This window comes from Anopheles bellator, chromosome X, assembly GCF_943735745.2.
Source record: "Anopheles bellator chromosome X, idAnoBellAS_SP24_06.2, whole genome shotgun sequence".
NCBI classification, from domain to species: domain Eukaryota; kingdom Metazoa; phylum Arthropoda; class Insecta; order Diptera; family Culicidae; genus Anopheles; species Anopheles bellator.
The window spans coordinates 9,266,688-9,286,930 of NC_071287.1; the positions used below are offsets into that span (position 1 = coordinate 9,266,688).

Sequence of the window (20,243 nt, forward strand, 5' to 3'; positions counted from 1 at the left end):
AGCTGCCGAGTATATGTAGACGAAGCGCATGCTCGCCAGTGCCATCCTTGAGCCATCCAAGCGGATCTGCGCCCGAGAACTGGTAGATTCGATGGACCCTTGCGGCCACACCTACCGGACACCCATGGGATGGCTCATGGACCTGTTCATTGATTATTTTCGATGCCTAGTAAGGCATGGCTACGTAAAGGGACGTAATTGATTGTTACGGACGACTTGCGGACGAAGTATGAAACAAAACGACGAAATGAATAAAACAAAAAGATCCTGGACGTTTTTGCGCAACCGGGAAGATCCACTTTTGTGCTTTATTCTATCATATTCAAAAAACAGCAACGAACAAATTAATCAGTAGTAAACTACCTTTAATTATCATACATATGATTCACGTTAAAATCACCCTGCTAGAATGCTTTGCCGAGGCGAAGACGAAGGTCCTACATTTTGGTCTTATTTCGGTTCAATAGTAGCCGTTGCCAAATCCACCATCTTCGGATACTTGACGTTTTTTTTGTCCAGCTCGGTTTGCGCCCAAAGAATCAGCTTTAGAATGTTTATCATACGTGGACTGGATTGTTCCTGATGCTCCATTTTCAGAATCGCTGCGTTCAGTTCGCTTGCCACCTTCTGGCGATGTGTCTGATCCAAAAGATCGGCAAATGGACTATTCTGGGGTTTCTCGAAAGCTAGCAAGGCAAGTGTTCGTTCCAACTCGTTTAGCACCCCTGGATTGCTTTCGCCAGCCTCGGATATCTGAGTTTGAGCGAAAGTAAGCGCTTCTTCAATTTTTCCAGCTCGAATAAGCTCAATCAGATGGAGCTGTTGCAGATGAAAGTACAGATACCGATCGTTGTCGAGTAATTCCGGATGCAATTGGTTAACAAGATGTGTAGCTTCCTGAATGAAGCCATTCTGTACAGCTTTTCTGATCAGGATCCTGTTATCCAATGAGCCGAGATCGACTGTCGGAATAACGCCAGATTCTGCTTGAAATTTTTCTGCAGCTTCTTTAAAGCCCTCTGTAACCAAATAATTCATAATCAACTTATTGATGTCGTCCTGTTTGAACGGAAATGATTCTAGACGGCTCTGCCACTCTTCCTTGGAGATACCATCATTCTTATCATTACAGCTCATCTTAATTGCGACGTTGGAAAAGCGGAGGAAATACAGCCTGCAGGATGAAAAGGTTTCAACAAACAATTATACTGAGTTAATTAGTTAACACATGTTTCTTACGCACAGCGCACGAAAGTTTATTGTTGCTTATTTGTTTACCGTGTACTCACGAGCAGGAGAACTCATAAAATAATCCCAAAACAACTGAAGTCGGTAAAAGGAAGTCAGACCGACACATTTGCATAAAGGCCAAATTCTTCAAAAGTCTTCTAAGAACTGCTTCATTGATTATCAACTAAACTGCATGATGTGTTGTATACGCGCTGTCATTTTGCGGCAGCGCTTGCTCTACATTCTTTTATATGGAGTTAATACAATAGCGGCGACTGTTAGCCACTGCCATTAAGTCATGTTGGTGATGACGGAAACATTTCTTTACATCGCGAAGCAGTTCGTGAAAATTATTAGTGGTATTTTAAGGACTGACAACTCAAGCAAATGAGTCGGTCTTACTTGCTACTGGACTTTAAGCTAACAATGGGCCCTATTGTGAAATTCGAGTCGAAAATTCGAATGGTCATTTGAGTTCATTTTGCTATAGCTTTCTCTTTCTGCCTTTTTGCCTGTATTCTGCTCTCTCCCTTACCGTGTTCACTCCAACGTTCGAGTTTTCAATTCGAGTTTCACAATAGGGCCCAGTGCTTGGTTATGTACTGTCGGAAGTCTCGATGCCATTTCTCGAACACAATGCCGAAATGAACTTTCGATGTTGGCCTTTGAACGAACGTCGAGCAAAATGAATGGCCCTGATTGTTCGGTAATATTTGATGCTTTAGAGAGTCCGGTACTATAGATAATTGCTACAAATGCTCTAAAAATACTTTATCCTAAATAAACCTTTTTCAGTCATATTAATAATTGTGTACAAAAATCCTGAAATATTCTAAAATTATATGTTACTCGCCCCCGTTGACAGAGTAGTCGGTAACGTTCTCTCTCACTAGACGTCAACACTTTTTCGATTACGCTACATATTCTCCACTGTATTAAAGTGAATCCGTGGTGTGTACCTGTGGACGGAGATTGGATGTGTTGTACTGAAACACAATCAATCATCAGAAAAATAACTGCAGATCCCCAACCAAGTCAAACCAATCGGGGGTTTAAAACCTTCTTTGTGAATATTTTTACACGAGATGTTCTAGGTTCTCTTAATTGGTTCTATAAAACAAGAAACATCTTTTCACAGCACTGTACTGTCATCGTCATTATTCGGATTTGGTCATTAAAACATTCGGATAAGGGTTATTTTTCTCATTGTTTCAGTTCCGCATAATTTGCAAAGGTAAGTAAAGGTGCTTTGCGTTACTGACTTATTACTTACACTTAATTTTGAAACAGTAAACACGACAAGCAGGTTGATAATCGCTTTTGTCGTATTAGGAATGTACCATCATTTGACGCGTGGAATGTCGCTTATGTTTCTATTTATTTCTAGCTCCCAACAAATATTACAGCACGAGTGCAAAAATGGCTTCCCAAGCAAAAACTAAGCCAGAAAAACCCGACTCATCACGCGGTGTATCACGCGTGCTGGAAAAATTGGACGCTTCCTTCAAAACGAAAAATTTCTATGAAGCGCACCAGATGTACCACACGCTCTACTTTCGCTACACTGCGCAATCGAAACACGACGACTTGCTAGATTTGCTCTACGATGGTGCGGTCAAGATGTTGGACCACGGGCAGTACAGTAGTGGCGCCGATCTTGGTTTGCTCATGATAGATACGCTGGAGACTGTGGAAACAACTATTGTACCAGCAGAAGACTGGATGGAGCGGATTAGTGAGATAATCAAGAAAATTAAACCGAGTATCCTAGAGCGAGATGCAGTCCTGGTGAGTGTGTTGTGAGTTCACGTCTTTTAGTAACTATATTCTAGTAACTATAACACATGTTCTAATATACTAACAGGAAAAAGCGATCAATTGGAGTGGAATGGTTGCAAAATCACCCAGCGGCCATTCACTGATGCATAAACTCATCGCGCAAATTATGTACAATGAAGACAACATCCCGCAGGCTCGCTACCACATGTCGCTGTCACGCGATGGTTTTAGTTGTGCGTTCCTACTAATAGAACTGAGCCAAACGCAGGGATACGAGGGAGAAGTTGATCTATTCGTGGCTCAAATGGTGCTACAGCAACTGTGCTTAAAAGAAACAGCGGCAGCCACCGAAACCTTCACAACATACATTAAGTTTCATCCTCGAATAGCGTGTACCGATCCCCCATTCTCCCTGCCACTGTTGAATTTTCTCTTCTTTCTGCTACAAGCGATCGAACATCACGAACGGAAATACGCCATGTTTCGGGTTCTTTGCGACCTGTACCGTCCAGCCCTCGACAGAGATCCTTCGTACGAGCGGTATTTGCACAAGATTGGTATCACCTTTTTCGGAGCCCGTCAGCAGACACAAATGCGAACGTTCGCATTCGACGAATTGCTGAATCAGTTCTTCCAAGATCTTGGTGCGGATTATGGTGACGAACCATCCAATGGGCGTCGGGACGGAGATGGAAGCGATACCAGCTTGCATGGGGATGTTGATTAGTTACTATTGTATTTGATTTTTTTTATCTTAGAAGAACGGCTTATGTCGTATTTATACTATTGTATATGATGCTTACTTTTCTGTTCCTGCTTATTGCCATTTCGCTTTTTGGAACAACCTTTTTCTGTTTGTTGTACCCCAATCACGACGATGCTTTTGACGATCTACTACACGGATCATCCATTCTTTCTTCTGTATGCCTCAACTCCACTCGCTGTTTTTCTAAAATACCGATTTTGTAGATTTGTCTCTTTCGCTCTCAACGTAGTACAATACATTTTATATTTTCTTATATTACGGTACTTTAAATGAAGACATATTATTTATGCCAACAAACTGAAACTGTAATGCATAAAATAAAGTATAACCTGGCGCCAAAGGCAAAAATGATATTTTTCTTCCAATTACGTGTGACAGAATCGTGAAATACTGTAATACAGAATCGTGCATGCGACCATTTGAAATACAACTCTGTCCACCGTATGTTGTGCCGTAGAACACATAAGAAACAAACTTACTCAACAAAGTTCATGTAATGCAATAGAACATTTTATTTGATTTATTGTTGTCGCTCTCACGTACATGGATGGGCCCCAAGATGAAAAATGCCAAACAGTATGGCAAACCGTCAAACAAGCGATCTTTAGTACGGAGAGGATTTAACATTGAATGATAGAGTATAGCAATGTTGTTTAGATTATAGAGACATTGAGAGATACCAGGTCTAATACTATGAAGTCGGAATGTGTAACAAATGGCTCTAGCTGTCAATTTGGTCCTCCTAATTAGGCTTTTTTGGCAAACGATTGTCGAAGCTTGCTACTGGAAGATCGCAGTGGTTTAAGCGGTTTAAAATTTTTTAAAAAGGCCATTTTGACTTAACAAGCAAAGGGCGTCGGAGGACTCCAAGAAAACTTGAGGACACTGAACTGCGAGAACTTTTGGACGAAAATGACACACAAACGCAACAATTCGCGGATCAGCTCAATATGTCCCAACACGCCATATCCGTGCGTTTGAAAGCGCTAGAAGATCCAAAAAATTGGAAGATGGGTGCCACAAGCACTGAACGAAAGACAGCAGAAAAACCGAAAAACCAAATGTGAAATTCTGCTCACCAGCTACAAAAGGAATTAATTTCACCAAAAGATCGTGATTGGCGATGGAAAGTGGATTCATTTTGAGAATCCAAAAAAGAAAGAAAAAACCATGGGTCAGTCCAGTAAAACCATCAACTTCGACTGCAAAACCGGATTCGGCAAAAACACAATGCTTATGTCTGATGAGACCAGAAAAGTGTGGTGTATCATAAACTCCTAAAACCTGGGGTGAAACCGTTAACACAGATTGCTAACGACAACAAATGATCAATTTGAACAATGCATTGATCGAAAAACGACTACAATGGCCCAAAAGACACTGTGCAGAAACTTGGTTCCATGATAAAGCACCTGGATACAAAGCAAAACTGCATTTCAATGTAACTGTTGTCCGACTTAAATTCGACCAGCGCACTTTTTGAAGAGTGGTTATATTGCAAGAAATTCAAAAAATTTTGCTGCGCACAATTCAAAGGCAACATAAGGCTTAGCCCAGATCGTGAAAATTACATCGTACATTATTACTTTAATTCTTTGGAAACATTCCGATTTTAATAGTTTTAGACTTAGTATGCATCATTCGTCTCTTTAAGAGCATAGCAAGAAAAAGCAAGAAAGCGCAAAGCATGCGTGCGTAACAATTACGCATTTGCATGTTTTTTATATGAAACATTCATGATTTGTGTGATTGACCGAATCTAATATAATGAACGTCGAAGCCGGCGGGTCTATGGTCCATCAACGACTGCTGATATTTCCTGTGTTGTGTTCCCCAATTTCGGAGATTCAGATGCTGCATAGTTTCATTCTACATTACTCGTCCCATTACTTAGTCGGTACGTACGTTGCAATGATGGCCGACTGGGGCGATAAAGGTATGGCATTGACAGGCACCTTTGTCCTAGTAAATGAGATACTGTTTTTACTATTCAGAAATACTTAAGATAAAAAAAACTACTTACTTTGCGACAATGTTCGGGACAGCATAATTGTGGCTACTTAGGACGACGGTCAGTTCGCTGCCTATTCCATCTATGCCACTGAAATCTGCCACCTTAGGTTCTTCTTGAGCGAGATTCAGCGCTACTAAATATCCGGGGTTACCTGATTTAAGCCTGAAAATGTTCGAGATATGAAACGAGACGAGATGAAAAGTAAGTTACAGAACGTGTTCCACATTTACCAATAATTGGTATAAGTGTCATGGAATATAACCATTAATAAATATTGTTGCAAACACTTACATATAGCTGCTCGTTAGAGATTAATGTTAGAGTTAGTAATGAATTATGCAATATACATACATACGTTTTCCGATCGCAAAGTTTTTAAAAGAGAATGGTAAAATTGTTAGCACTAACATACAGAACATTTGTTCCTGTACATAAATTAAAAACTCGCGAAATGGAACATTTACATTTGAATTACACGAACTTGCGAAATAAGGGTACTGACGTAGGTGCACTACGTGGTAGCAAAACTTACCGGATGTACGCTAAGGAAGTTAGGTTCGCATCATTGTACATGCTGAACTGGCCGTGTTGGAACGATGATGAGCCGCGGAATTTTTCCAGCGTTTCGATTGTCTCTTGGGAAACGTTATTACTAGTGAGCACATCTAGTGGTAGCACAGGAACGCCCGGAAGTAGGAAATTAAAAATAGTGTATTCGGATGCGCCAAGGTGCTCCATGGAGGCTCTATTATAGCGCAACTGAAGCCAAGGTTTGCCACCGCCGTAAGCACTGTAGCTCTTCACTGTACGGTATGCATTTTCGATGTCGTGACGCAACTTTTTTGTTACATTTGGGCCGGTACCTTCGCGTAGATCGAACTCAATATTGCCGTAAAGCGGTATATCAATAGGTAAAGTTCCATTAACGGCGAACACTTCCGGGCGCAGAATGTCCTCGGTGACCGAAATGAAACCATTTTCGTGAAGCAAGCCGTGCACTACACCAGCTAATTCGTGAAACAACTCGCCAAGTCCTTCGCGATAAGTCGTTTCTTTGTGGGTCCAGAAGCCATAGTCGGTGAGCGAAAGAGATTTATCCGCTTCTTCGATGTTCATGGGCGACTCGTCGCCTCCATCGCGGTTGATGATAAAGTGTTTGGCATTTGCGAGCCGTACTCCACGAACGCCAAGCGAAATAAGGTGCTCGATGGTGAACTTCAGTTTGCTCTTGGCGATCGGTTCGTTTAGTTGTAGGTCGTAGCGATCCGTGCCGAACTGGGAGAGAATAGCCTGGCCAGAGGATATGTTCTTCCAAGCTCGACCCTCCTCAACAATCGACAGCCAGTTTGGTGCTTTCGCCGCATCCCTCCATATGAAAGCATTGCGTGCATCACTCTCAGGACGCTCTATTGCTTCCCGGAAAAGGGGATCATCTTTCGTTACGAAGTTAGGTGTAAGATCGACGATGACTTCGACTTTTCTGGATCTGAAACCGTGGGACCCACAAAAACATTAGCATGTCATTGTTTGTTTGAAATATCAAAACAATTTGAAGAATGTGTCGAAGAAATGTTCCCGATCAATGGTATAATTCGCCGTTGGTAATCGATGTATATATTTCTGTCATTTTTGAACATGCTTTCCGTTGGTAATGGTGTTATGATGGAAAAGGTTCCCGCGGTCCTCTAATTGTCTCACTTTTCAGTGATACGAACAAACCCAGCGGGTAATTATTTCGATACCTTGATTGTTTTATCCGGCTTCGCTCGTGCCATTTTGCGTGTATTAATATATGGTAACTCGCTTAATTTGTGGTGACTCACTCATTCAATTCTCACAAATTTTGTGGTGACCCAAAACATAAGCAGACGACTGTGACGGCTGTCCATGTTAAAAGCATGGATTTGCTAAATTACGTCCGAATACACGCAAAGATTGGCCTTGCGCCTTGTTTATAGCAATGGCGAAGGCGAGACGAACCGGAAACTGCAAGCGCTTTAATGTGAAGAAACAAGTCTTTGACAAGACAAAGATAATTCGAATCGAACCGAATGGCTTGCTACGTGGTAACGACGAGCGTCCAACCTATCTCTATCTCAACTCTATCAAAGGGTGTTTATATTTAATTTGATGTACATCAACACCATGAAAAATTATGATCTAAGTACTTTAAGATCCTAATTTAAGAAGTGTGGAAAACGGTAGGAGGCTCTCTAGACTAAGCTACGCTGCTCTCGTGAGATATTACCGATATGTGTGTGTGTGTATAAAACTACAGCAGAAAGTTCCACCCTAGGCAAAGTGATGTTGCTTCCGACCAGATGGTGATGAAACACAAAGCATATTGCTCAAGCTTGGACATAAATGCGAGAGAAACCACATGCGTAACGCCTACTATTATTAAACATCCTTCACGAAACTTGAAGGTCGTTTTCATTGAGCACATACAATCTTTCATATCGAGACAGCGTGAGTCGTAAACGAAACGACAGAACTTACCGGAACGCCGTGACCAGCTGCTCGAGCTTCTCCTTTACCGGAGACGAATCGATGAAGTATGTTTCATCAGCCGGCAACTGATAGATTACGCCTTTTGCTCCGTATCGCACGATGTCCTCGATCTGATTTTGGTACTGGCTCTCGTCTATCTCGATCAGTGGTCCTTGTTGCCACCAAGTCAGCGGTACCGGAGCGGCACATTTAGGTGCGTCGTAGATGATGTAGAATGAACCAAGCAGCATTGCCACCCAAAGAGCCCAAAATAATACAAAAAGCAGCCAACGGAGGCGCACCCAGAATGGATCGTTCGCGTATCTCATCAATTCTTCCTTTGCCATGCCGGAGAACGTTTGCTAGTAGTACGAAAGTAGACGTTTAAAAGATTTGACAACGTTTTCTAGGAGTGTGACGGTAGAAGATAAAATGATTGCAATGCGAATGGAGCAAATGATCCATTTAAAACTACTGGCTTAGGGCTTCTGTGGCAGCCTAAACCGCACTGGGTGATTGTTTCCAACCTACTAACAGTTCTAAGCTCGTGCACGGTTTACGAAAAGGTGAAACCCCTGTTTAGCGCCAGCCACACCAGGTGCTAATTGCCACCAGACACTTACCTGGTTCTCCAGCTCCAGATCGATGCGAACACCGCCGTTTTTCGAGGAGATGAATTTCACCTCCACGTCCTTCTGCGCTAGTTTGCCCTTCTCGGATGTATCTTCGTCGCACCGAGCAACGGCGGAGGCCACACTATCGGCGCCACCGCCATTCAACATTCTTTCCTCCTCACCCTCCTTGGCGCTCGCTGCGTTTTCACGTGGCATATTGATGTTGTTCTTCTCGTACGCGTCGCTATTCTTGGTCATAGAGCCTAAACGTACATAGAAGATGCAAACAAGAAAGGGAGGAAGTGGAGAAGTAGAAACTTTAATTTCTGCAAACACTCGGGTGTGAATAAATGTGAAGATCAACAAGCCAAACAGTAACCATGCCCGCCCTTGAGTATGGCTATAGTTGTCACGGGATTGTCTTGCGAGCAGCAAAAAAGTGGATTGCCAATGAAGCGCGCGCAACGGCACCAGTCGATAATCACCAACCGTACCCAAATCGTGGTTGCTATTGTAGGTGATATTATAGGCCTCATTTGTCCCCAAATCTCGCGAAAATGAAAAGCATGCATAATGTACCTACCCAGCCCAGCACTTTGATGGCGATTAATGTCTCCTTCGCCTATCTGCTTATAGCTCTCTTTCGCACGATTGTCTGCCCGTAGTGCGTCGATGTCTGATTGCTGTCTAACTCCCTCAATATCGAGCATAGCACTGTTTCTGCTAGTTTCATCCATCGGTAGCGTACCACCTGGATGGACTTGGGCTGGTATGACGTAATATGAACCTGTCGTGTGGTGAATGCTGAGCCAATAAAGATAGGAATAGGAAAATTAGTTTCGCTCCTTTGTGTGCGTAGTTCGTCGAGTTTGCCTGAAATAGGTGCGCGCGTGTGTGTGCCAGCTTCATTGGTGTGTGCGTTTGCATTATATTACAACCGCATTTTGCAGCAGGGCATCTGTACAGCGGGTTGTACCTAGTAACAATCATTCCACTACAGGGTGGTTTAACAAAAGCGGCTTATATCTTTCTTTCTGCGGGGACAGACGATGCGTAACGCAATGTTTTTGGCATTACAGATTAATGCCAAACTGCTGCGGCGCTGTCAAAACGTTTTCGGCTCGCGCGAGGCGTAAACGCCGAGCGTAATTATTTTTTCATACTGTGGGGCTACATCAAGCGTAACGTAATGATTTTGACATTAACGATTAATGCCAAACTGCTGCGGCGCTGTCAAAACGTTTACGGCTCGCGCGAGGCGTAAACCCGAGCGTAATTATTTTTTTCATACGCTTTGCTTACAAACAGAGAATAATTTATGTTTTTATTTGCTGGTATAGCAACAAAATCGGAAAAAACAGATAAAAAAATTCAGAAATCAATTAATTTCTCTTCTATTTCTATTTTCTTGGACCAAAAACACGAACGTAAACATGTTTCACGTTTCGTTTTTATATTTTTGCTGCCACACGAAGCGTAAACGGTTTGGCATTACAAATTAATTTTACGCTAGTTTTCACGCTTCGTGTAGCCGCCTAGTAATACTTTCGCATTTTTGAGTATACAGGGTGTTCCTGTCCAAGTGTTCGGGCGAAATCATCACTCTGACATGGATGACAAAAACTGGTCGCATCCTGTTCTGTGAAATATACTCTTTGGCCATTCTCTAAGTGTACGGCCAAGTGAATCACAGTGGGGAAAGGGGAAAGAAAAAATGCGCTAAATTGCTTTCTCTCTCTTTCTTTCTCGCTCTCCCTCTCTTGCTCTGTTTCTCTCCCTTGCTTTCTCTTTCTCTCTCTCTTTTTCTTTCTATTTCTCGCTCTCTATTTCTTTCTCTCCCTCTCTCTTTCTCTCTTTATCTCTCTTTCTCTCTCTCACACCCTCTCTCTCTATCTTCCTCTTATTTTCTTTCTTTTTCTCTCTTTTTCTTTCTCTCTCTTTCTCTCCCTCTTTCTTTCTTTCTCTCTTTCTCTCCCTCTCTCTCTCTCTCTCTCTCTCTCTCTTGCTCTTTCTCTCACACCCTCTCTCTCTCTTTCTCCCTCTCTCGCTCACTCTCTCTCTCACACCCCCTCTCTCTTACACCGTCTCTCTCACACCTTTTCTCTCTTCCTCTCTCTCTCTCTCCAATCGATTTAAAGAGCACAGAAACCTAAGAAACGATACCCATATTGCCGTAGGACGTATTTTAAGGATTAAGGCTGGGGGCGCGCCGCCCCCCCCCCACCCCTTCCAATCGTCCTAGGAGGACCAAATTTGGTCACATGATTTCTCAGGTGACCATCAACAATTGTGCAAGATTTGACTCGATTCGATTCATAACTTGTGGAGTAATCAATGTTTTAATAGTTCGTTTGTATGAGAAGGGTGAGAAGGAGGGGGAGGAGGGGTTTTAACAATGACGTTGCTCATCCTTGGCCCCTAAAACCGCTGTGTAGCAAATTTCGAGTCAATCGATCCAGTAGTTTCGGAGTCTATAAACCGCACACAAAACGGAGCGTCATTTTTATAATATAGACTAGCTGTTCTCGGCGCTTTCTCTCTCTCTCTCTCTCTCTCTCTTTCTCTCTCTCTCTCTCTCTCGCTCTTACTTTGTTTCTCTCTCTCTCTATCTCTTTCTCTGTCCCTCTGTTTCTCTCCCTCTCTTTTTCATCTTCTTCAAAAATTAAACGCAAACTATGCAGTTACCCCCAACATCACACTACTTCAAGTTGGATGGAATGAGGGGTGGTGATAGGTGGAAGGAAGAAGGGAAACGCTTTTCCTTGGGGACCTACCACTTTGGAAATAAATGTTTCATATTTCCCAATTTTCTGCAACCAAAATTGTATTTTATACATACATGTCATAAATGGACCTTTCAAATTGATGTTTAAGCATCGAAAAATATTAAGCCGGTTTTGTTTTATAATCAAATGAAAAAGTGCACTCTTTTTCGACCACCCTGTATATTGCGCCAGCCCCACCGGGGTGCCAGACGAAGCGCAAACACTTGGTTTGACATTTCAAATAAATGCTAAATTGTTTGCGCTTATGTCAAAACGTATCTGGGAGTTTCATTATGGGCGGTCCAGACGCTACGATAACGATAACGATGTCTGCGTAAATGACGTCTCTGGAGACGTGAATGTCACTGACGCAGATCTACAAATCTGAACAAACGAGCATCAATTTGTGAACAATGTGAACTGGCACTTGTTTGAAATTTGTTCACAAATTGATGCTCGTTTGTTCAGATTTGTAGATCTACGTCAGTAACATTAATGACGTCTCCAGAAACGTCAGTTACGCAGACATCGTTATCGTTATCGTAGCGTCTGGACCGCCATTATGAATGTTCGCAGATTTTAAAAATGAATTTAAAGCATGTTTGGCGTTATCGATCAATGATATAATTCGTAAAATAAAAACATTAAAAATGGAAAAGAGAAATCTTGTTGTAAATATAATTAAGGCTAGTTATGACTACATTTGTACTCCTATATAATGACGGAATTCCTATATAACATTGGTACTATATCTACTGCGTTGTTCACTAAATTCGGAGCCTCGATAACAACCCTAATTTTTTTTGTCACAATGGTACACACTTCATATGAACGTATATGAAGTTTCATTTCAACCGGTCCCTAATTTTTTACAACCTATTTAGTATCGACATGTCACAGTATTTTAACAGTGCAGTTTACAGTACAGAAAATTCTAGTATCATGCAGAGATTTAATTTTTGTTTTGGAATGTTTAAATGCAAGGGAAAATTATGAACGAATATTGAAAGTGTAAAAAAACTCTTCACCTTTAATTAGTACATTAAAAGATGTGTATCTGAGTTTAAACGTGGCCGTACCAGCCTTCAAGACGATGTATGTCGAAAACGTCAAAAAACAGACACAACACCTGAAATCGTAGAAAAATACAGGATGGCGTATTGGACAATCGTCGAATCACTGAAAGAGGATTCCTTTGCTTCTTTTGATTTGTTCATACTTTTTCAACACAGTAAACTAAATGAAAATTATGATAACTTGCATTCCCAAAATTTGAAAATAATTACGTTCAGCAGTTACGCCGTAGCTACAGCGAAGAATGTGAACGTCAAATCTTTTCGCGCATCTCGTTTAGAAGATCGTTAGTACTGGAAACACTTCCAGGGCGTGCCCGTGTCGTTTGCTGGTAAACGTCATCAAATCTGTTGATCTGTTTGCAGGTTTGGCTTGTTGCTCCATTGCCATTCATGCGAACTGCTGCTTTTATTTAAGACATCCCGCTTTGAATAGTTTTTTTGTGTTACGTGTATCCACTATCAACGAATCGTACAGCATGGACTTTTCGGCGTTATTGTCCTGTATTCTGCTAATAACGGCGATGATGGGTATTTGTAAGTATTCCATTAGCATGCGACGCTGATTGAAATTGCTGAAAATAGCGTGAAGGGCGTGAACCCTAATTTTACATTCTACCTATCAATGTTTATGCTGGTCCCAGGTAATGCCCACGAATGTTACGTTTGTTCTAACCAGACCGGAAACACCGCAAAATGCTTAAACACGGTTAAGATTTGCGAGCAAGGCGAAGACGCCTGCCTTACCGAGATCAGGTGGGGCAGCATGCCGTACTTTTCGCTGGGCGCTCAAAAACAGTTCTACGTATCGAAGCGTTGCGCTAAGAAGGAGATATGTCAGCGCATCCGCACAAAGCACATGCCGTACTGTACGCATATTTGGTACGAAGACTGGACCTGTTCGGCGTGCTGTTTAGGTGATCGATGTAATTATTATGTCATCGTAAGTTGCCCTAGCAAACCATAATGCGGCCCAACCCAAACCATCTGCGGCCATTTATTGTCTTTTATTCTGGTTTCTACTTTTAGAGCGACGCTCCGCATTCGATATCGTTCTCGTTGAAGCTGTTTGCTGCGTCCTTAGTCACGCTCTTTGTCCGCAATGTTTTGCAAACCTGAGCCAAAATAGACCGGTAGAACGAATATAGTGGAGCGCGAGGGATAACACATGTGCCTTCAGCAATATAACGCCTGCTAATGGGAAATCTATTTTAACATTCACAACATTTCTGCTTACACGAATCCGTCCAATGCCGATGTAGTATCATATCAACAGCATTCATGTAAATCGCAGTATTAGATTATGTGAAATTTTATGTTTATATTTGTATTATTTCGTACTCTTACCATTCCATCCAACGTTGAATTAATTAAAAAAGCAATTATGTAACAACATAAAATATGAAATCGAAACGAATCTCGAAGCCACACCAGGTAGCGAACAGCTAGGTCTAAGTGTTCGATAAGAGCTAAACTGAGAGTACAATGTTTACACGAAATCAAAAACTGTTTCCCTTTGTAGATCCTTCTATTTTGTTAGCTGTCTCTTAATGTCGAATGGTGGAACTTGGTTTGTCTCATACTTTGAATTTTTCCTTTATTCCATTTTAAGATAATAACTAGATTTACAGAGAAGAAAATAACCTCTTCTATTTTAACTTTTTGACGCGAACGGTAGATCGACGCCATCAACAGAACTTGCTTATTAATATGAACGATACAATCTCAAACAGATTTTTTATATAAAGCATGTATTCAAAACACAAATACACAACCTACGCATATTGCGAAGGCAAGAAGGTTTACATAGTTTCATGTCCTTGAAAACAGTCACGATGTCATAGCAACAGTTTACGTAGCACAAAATGAAGTGTCACTTGCACCACCGAGTGATGTCCATAAAGGGTGGATGCTGAACCAAGTGTCTTTAATAAGATAGATTTTTTTTTAATACAAATCCGTGCTGCAAGAAAAAAGAACTTTGGCAGTATCTTATAAACTTATAAAAACGGTCCGGTAAATTATAAAACGGTAAATCTTATAAACGGTCCTAAACACAAGTAAACACTACTGATCAATCGCCTAAGACCACCTACAAACTGGCTGTAGCAGCCGCTAGCTCAATGAGCTATACCGCTGCTTAGGAGTGCAGGGTCTAGCTATTTTTTTCAATTACTTCTTATAGAACCGACCTTGACGCTGGACTTCGGTGCATTAAAATCATTAATCATGAACGACACCGAGTCGAGCTAAATGACGATTTAGTATCTGTTGTATCCGTTTTCGGTCGGTCGTTAGCGAGCGGCAAAATGTGGTGGTAGAGCGCCCACCGCTTTGCGGGTGTGAGTAGCAATTAAATGTAAATAAATACAAACAGATAAATCGTTTCACGATCTTTGAACCGTTTTATTTCGATATTCATGACCTAGTCTGGTGGTTTATGTATGCATCATGCTCTAAAGTAGATTACCTTGTTCGTGGAAGAGAGTGAGGTACGTAGTGACAAACGCTGACAACATGTAAATGAGCGCAAGATCGTGATTACAGTGTTATACATAAACAAGAATGTTATTTTGATTTTCGTTGAATTCGTGCGAAGCAGCAAAACAGCTTAGCCTAGCTTTCATTGAGCAGTGCATTTATTCGTCTTTAAATAGGTTTTAAAAGAATTACAATTACCAGCAAAAGTAAGCTCGCAGTTGGTATAGCCTTCACAGGAACGCCTGTCGCTAAGCTAGATTCGGTTATCACATTGACTTTCGATCCAATAAGCAATGCTAGTGAACAGTGGCGATAATGTGGGGTAAACGAGGTGCTTGCGAACAATGATCTTAACCTTGTTTGATTCACGGAAATTCTCATTGAAGAAAATGGATATAGAGCGTCCAACGTCTCAAACACATGCCAATGCTGATCGCTGTTTAATTCTTGAGCGAAATCGGTAGCATCACGAGTGGGGCGTTGAATTTCGGGTTATCCGAGTACAGCGTCCAGGTACGTTTGATGCAATCGAAAATGCCGACGCACACGGTTTTGATCACGTCTTTCGGGCCGTTCTCGCGAAATACCGTGTGTTCCTGGGCGCTGGTGTCGCCCAGCATCTTTATCACGTCATGCACGGTTTTGGGCGCTTTGAAGCCTTCGAACGTTTTCATCCGCTCGACACTCGAGTCTATAATAAGCCCATTCACTTCCGGTACCGGCAGTCGGAGGTACTTGTTGGCGTGAATGATGCACTCACCTGGGCTGGCGGTGAAGATATTCAATTGCGACTGCTCAGCGTTCTCCGCTGGACCCATTTCGGCATTATGGAACAAACGATCGCCTTCTTGCCTGTTGGAGGATTTATGCAACAATTGAACCTGGCAAGTGAACAAAGCAAAAGTTCCCGTTTTCGAATCGAACGCACTTACTTTAAGAACGTCATGTTGATCGAGCATCCATCGGCAGCCCCAACGCCGTTGTCACGCAAAATTTGTTGTGCTTGTATGAAGTTTTCGGCCGACAGCAGTGCTCTGGTGATGAAATGGCGTGCTGCAATAATGGCAACCGGATAAGCCGGATTTATCGTCGAAGAACAAACAAACAGCAACATCGGTAGCGCAATCATACTCACGGGTTTTACCACCAATGAGCGTTCTGGCACTGAGCGTATTGATAGAGAAAACCAGCCCATGGTGGTTGTAGTTCATGGTGTATCCGGGTAGATGGCCTGCATAGCAGAGCGAGGTGAAGCGCTCTTCTATCGTATTATATTTACCCTGGGGACTGTCAGAAATTATATGCGCCGACACGAAATAGTAATGGTTCAGAACCTCGGACAGTGCATCCTCGGTATGGGCAAGAATTTCCTAGAACGAGCATGATAAAAAACACAAAAATGAAACTCCAATTCAAACGTTTGCCACGTACTTATGTGACGGTTATATCTTCCAACAACTTTATCTACATACACAACCAGGCTCGTTGACGCAGATAGTGGAGCAGCCGATCGGTTGATTGATGCTGTTGTTCCCGTCGACCGATACTGGCAAGATTTCATCTAAATGTAGCAGAAAGAGCTGTAGTTGACAGCAAAACAGTAACATTTTGATGATTAGTTTAGGGAATTAAGGTAAATTAAAATATAGTATTATAGACGAATGACGCATACCACTCAAAGCTTCTATAACATCAACATCAACATAAAGGAAAACATATAAACTTTAAAACTCCTATAAATCCTACTTCAAAATGGTTCAATAGTTCCATCGATCGCCGGTAGGCATTTAAAAAAAACTCAGTCAGGTAACAGGATTATTGAGGGACGCGCAACAAAAAACACTGCGCAAAACCATTTCTAATTAGATAAGCGGATCTTCCTTGTAGTGCTCATTACGTGCATAGTTCTACCGCATGTATATCAAGGCACATGGAAGGCATCATTGGGATTGGGAACGCTTACCTTGTGAAACTCCACCTGGGCGCCGTCTGCTGTTCCCTCCAATTCACGGATGTACTGCGGGAATGATTTCTTCACGCTTTCTAGAGTGGCGTTGTAAACTTTTCCTGCAGCAGGAGAAGAAGGTGTTACTGCTACTGCTGCTATTGCACATCAGCTGTGGTACAATGAGGACGAACACCCCCGCCCGCTTACACACACACACAACCACATGGAGACAATACTTACGTCCTTCTTCGGTGTTATACAATGTCAGATAAGAGTTGTTTAGCGGTTCTGAGAGGTGTAAAAAGTTTTTTATGATCGATGCAAACGTGCGACCCTAGAACATAGTAAAAAATACGCCGTTAATTTAATAAGAAGCCATCAATCTTATTTGTTCAGTTGAAGTTATGCCTTAATGCCTTAAATCTAAATAATTTTAATCAGCAGCGGGGGGATTTGGAATTCGATTTTAAATTGGACAAACAATAATTCCCATCTAGATCACGTAGTCGATTTGCCTCGAGGTTACGACACCGGAACGTCTGTGGTCGCACGTGGCCGCCCTGTACCCTGTATTACTAGGCTTTTTTGTGTGCATAATAACAAACAAATATCAATATCACGTGTGCTTTCATATCTCACGGACATTTGCGATGAACCGAGAGATGATAAACGTCTATTTGTTTGACTGGAGGGAATGTCTCGAGAAACTCTCTACACCTTAGGCCTGTCGGTTTCCCAGGGAACTTCAGGGATCTTGGGAACAAAACACGTCTTGCTTACCACATCGTATCCCACATCGTAGTGCGTCCCGCGGGTGTACAGTATGGGAATGCTTTGCCGACGGGGAATATTTTTGATGAGCTGCGACATGTTTCGTTTGATTGATTGCTGGTAGGTGGTTCTGCTTCTGGCGTTATTTGAAAAAGGTTGCAAATAAATTTAAAAAAATATAGGCGCGCAAAAACGATTCTGGGATGCGTGGAAACGGCGACACGCGATTCACTATTAGAGGCTAGGCTCACGACAGTGTCCGATCTCTTTTCACTGCCTAGGCTGACGGTAAGCAGCAAGAACACGGACTGAGTCACCTCCGATAAGCACCACACTCCAACGATAAGGCAGCTTTACTTTACTTCCAGCCGTTTTCGTTTCACTACTGTACCGCTCCGACACACCACTGGTGGACGGCCACTCAAAAAGGCTATGGCTAGCTATTCCGTGTGCGACTGTCTCCAAACGGTAACTGGTGAGCTAGTTATGCTTCCGCTCCGTTTATAAATATTCTACTTACCTCGCATTACCTTGTCGCCTGGTACTGTGGCAGGCCTGTGAACGCTAGACGCGAGCCACGAAAAGCCTGCACGCCTGCCGAGACCAGACCACCGTCGGGTGGTTGCGGTGGCTTACGCTCACATTGGCTGCGTCGACGACGACGGCGACCGCGACGGCGATGACGAAGACGACGACGACGGCACGAAGACGACGACGGGGCGCAAAAGAAGCGCTCCTCCTACGACTCCACCAACCCTTCACCCGCACTTCCTACCTACATCAGCCACCATTATGCTTCTCTTGTTCTTGATGATACCTGTTTCTTTCTGTTTTCCGCCGTTCTTGGTTCGGTGCGACCAGAAAACTGAGGAAACGCGAATATATTATAAAATTAGTCTCCTACTCAGCAAAACAGGTACGTGGGAAGGGATGGGATCTGGCGGGATGCATGATGTATAAGCTTCTTTGCTACTACCTACACCGGTCCTAGGAAACGGGAGGTAGTAAGCCTATTTGATACCTTTCCATGATCAAAACACGGCAGTCTAGCGTCGCCAACTCTGTTTCCCGACCTTACATAATGAACGGACACGAAGGGTAATCGGTTTCGAAATAGATTAGGAACGCCGATGACGTCACCGACGTCATGCACGCGGCTGGCCAGACACTGTGGCCAACATACATGACCCACGATTCACGAACAGATTTATGTATGCAAATTAAAGCGCATTAAAACCGACAAATTATCGAGTCAGCATGTGGATTGATTCCGGTTTATATATGTGCTGCATGCCCGAAACATTTCCATTTACTTTCAGTGCTGCACAGCGTGCACTATGTTGTAGAACCAACCATCATCATCGTCCAGAGCTATGCTGAATGTACTCATGCACCACTAGCACAGTTGGACGATGGCAGAGGTGGCCCTGACCCAGGACGACTTGCGGTACCCTAGAAAGCACTGCAGTTGAGGTATGATTTGTTGAAGAAGGTAACGTTTTGTGGTCACACATTGGACGTCGCGATCTGGGGCTCGATTGAAACGGAACAATTTCGTTCTGTTACAGTTAAATTTGCGTTTCAAATATGCGAGCCGGACCGGAAGCCGTCGACGTCGTAGTCAGTGCATTGCGCTAGATCGTACACGTACACACACACACTCAGATCGAGCGAATTAGTCGATTTTACACCGCTGTTTTGTGCGTGCGGTTTCCTGGACTTTTCGTGTCTGATTTGTGCGTACCTGCGGTTTGTCTGATTTTTCTTCAGCTCTTTGCTTTAGGATTTAACCATGAGCGGAGTATGTCACGAAATCTTGACGCTGCCCACGACCGCAGGCGGGCCACGAGGGTGGAGCGTAACGTTTCCGCAATGTGTAGCGTCGTATGCGGCAGAGTATTTAAACTTAGTTCAGCATAATAGTTTTTCGTCGGTGTATCGTCTTGGAGCTAGTTGGAAGGTAGTGCCCTGCGCAGCTGCAGGCTGCTCCATGTTCCTCCAACTACATGACCTTTATTCTGCCTGAATACGGTTGACCACCATATATATGAGCCATATATGTGAACCTAATAATGGTAGTTGGAGGACATTTGGTTATGTTTTAAATTTGTGTGTATTAGTGTTTTAAATGAAACTTTAAACTGTATTAGTGCTTTAAACAACCCAGAGACCGTATGCCAATGTCCTACGCGTAAGTTTATGAAACTAAAAATTTATGAGACCAAAGTAAAAGAATGTTCAAAGTGTTGCAAAAAATACCTTTAAACAACTTTAGCCGGGTATAGTTACTACGGATAAGGATACGGCTAAAC

The 20,243-nt window shown here is 42.7% G+C and overlaps 5 protein-coding genes across 7 annotated transcripts; 2 read left to right on the forward strand and 3 right to left on the reverse strand.

Annotated features, from left to right (window-relative positions):
• Nucleotides 1-283: 283 nt before the first annotated feature.
• LOC131213583 (glucose-induced degradation protein 8 homolog) lies at nucleotides 284-1,506 on the reverse strand. 2 transcript variants are annotated; one of them, XM_058207651.1, is made up of 2 exons: nucleotides 1,279-1,506; nucleotides 284-1,174 (listed from the first exon to the last, which is right to left on the reverse strand). In XM_058207651.1, exon 2 carries the CDS (start codon nucleotides 1,135-1,137, stop codon nucleotides 451-453), a length of 687 nt encoding a protein of 228 aa, XP_058063634.1. In that variant the 5' UTR covers nucleotides 1,138-1,174; nucleotides 1,279-1,506; the 3' UTR covers nucleotides 284-450. The 2 variants fall into 2 exon arrangements, with proteins under 2 accessions (XP_058063634.1, XP_058063633.1); XM_058207650.1 differs by having other exon boundaries at nucleotides 1,244-1,505.
• A 681-nt stretch (nucleotides 1,507-2,187) lies between these two features.
• Nucleotides 2,188-4,117, forward strand: LOC131213164 (Golgi to ER traffic protein 4 homolog A). 2 transcript variants are annotated; one of them, XM_058207144.1, is made up of 4 exons: nucleotides 2,219-2,296; nucleotides 2,369-2,464; nucleotides 2,618-3,018; nucleotides 3,095-4,117. In XM_058207144.1, the coding sequence occupies exons 3-4, from the start codon at nucleotides 2,650-2,652 to the stop codon at nucleotides 3,734-3,736; spliced, it is 1,011 nt and encodes a 336-aa protein (XP_058063127.1). In that variant the 5' UTR covers nucleotides 2,219-2,296; nucleotides 2,369-2,464; nucleotides 2,618-2,649; the 3' UTR covers nucleotides 3,737-4,117. The 2 variants fall into 2 exon arrangements, with proteins under 2 accessions (XP_058063126.1, XP_058063127.1); XM_058207143.1 differs by having other exon boundaries at nucleotides 2,188-2,464.
• Nucleotides 4,118-4,246: 129 nt separating this feature from the next.
• LOC131213163 (uncharacterized) lies at nucleotides 4,247-9,668 on the reverse strand. Its single transcript, XM_058207142.1, has 6 exons — nucleotides 9,477-9,668; nucleotides 8,903-9,156; nucleotides 8,289-8,641; nucleotides 6,322-7,275; nucleotides 5,799-5,951; nucleotides 4,247-5,737 (listed from the first exon to the last, which is right to left on the reverse strand). Exons 1-6 carry the CDS (start codon nucleotides 9,628-9,630, stop codon nucleotides 5,662-5,664), a joined length of 1,944 nt encoding a protein of 647 aa, XP_058063125.1. The 5' UTR covers nucleotides 9,631-9,668; the 3' UTR covers nucleotides 4,247-5,661.
• A 3,368-nt stretch (nucleotides 9,669-13,036) lies between these two features.
• LOC131213643 (uncharacterized) lies at nucleotides 13,037-15,656 on the forward strand. Its single transcript, XM_058207725.1, has 3 exons — nucleotides 13,037-13,268; nucleotides 13,376-13,674; nucleotides 13,761-15,656. The coding sequence occupies exons 1-3, from the start codon at nucleotides 13,211-13,213 to the stop codon at nucleotides 13,848-13,850; spliced, it is 447 nt and encodes a 148-aa protein (XP_058063708.1). The 5' UTR covers nucleotides 13,037-13,210; the 3' UTR covers nucleotides 13,851-15,656.
• Nucleotides 14,986-18,415, reverse strand: LOC131213642 (beta-alanyl-dopamine/carcinine hydrolase). The gene is made up of 7 exons (XM_058207724.1): nucleotides 17,941-18,415; nucleotides 17,401-17,494; nucleotides 17,176-17,279; nucleotides 16,685-16,792; nucleotides 16,348-16,582; nucleotides 16,145-16,265; nucleotides 14,986-16,064 (listed from the first exon to the last, which is right to left on the reverse strand). Exons 1-7 carry the CDS (start codon nucleotides 18,028-18,030, stop codon nucleotides 15,653-15,655), a joined length of 1,164 nt encoding a protein of 387 aa, XP_058063707.1. The 5' UTR covers nucleotides 18,031-18,415; the 3' UTR covers nucleotides 14,986-15,652.
• Nucleotides 18,416-20,243: the final 1,828 nt, after the last annotated feature.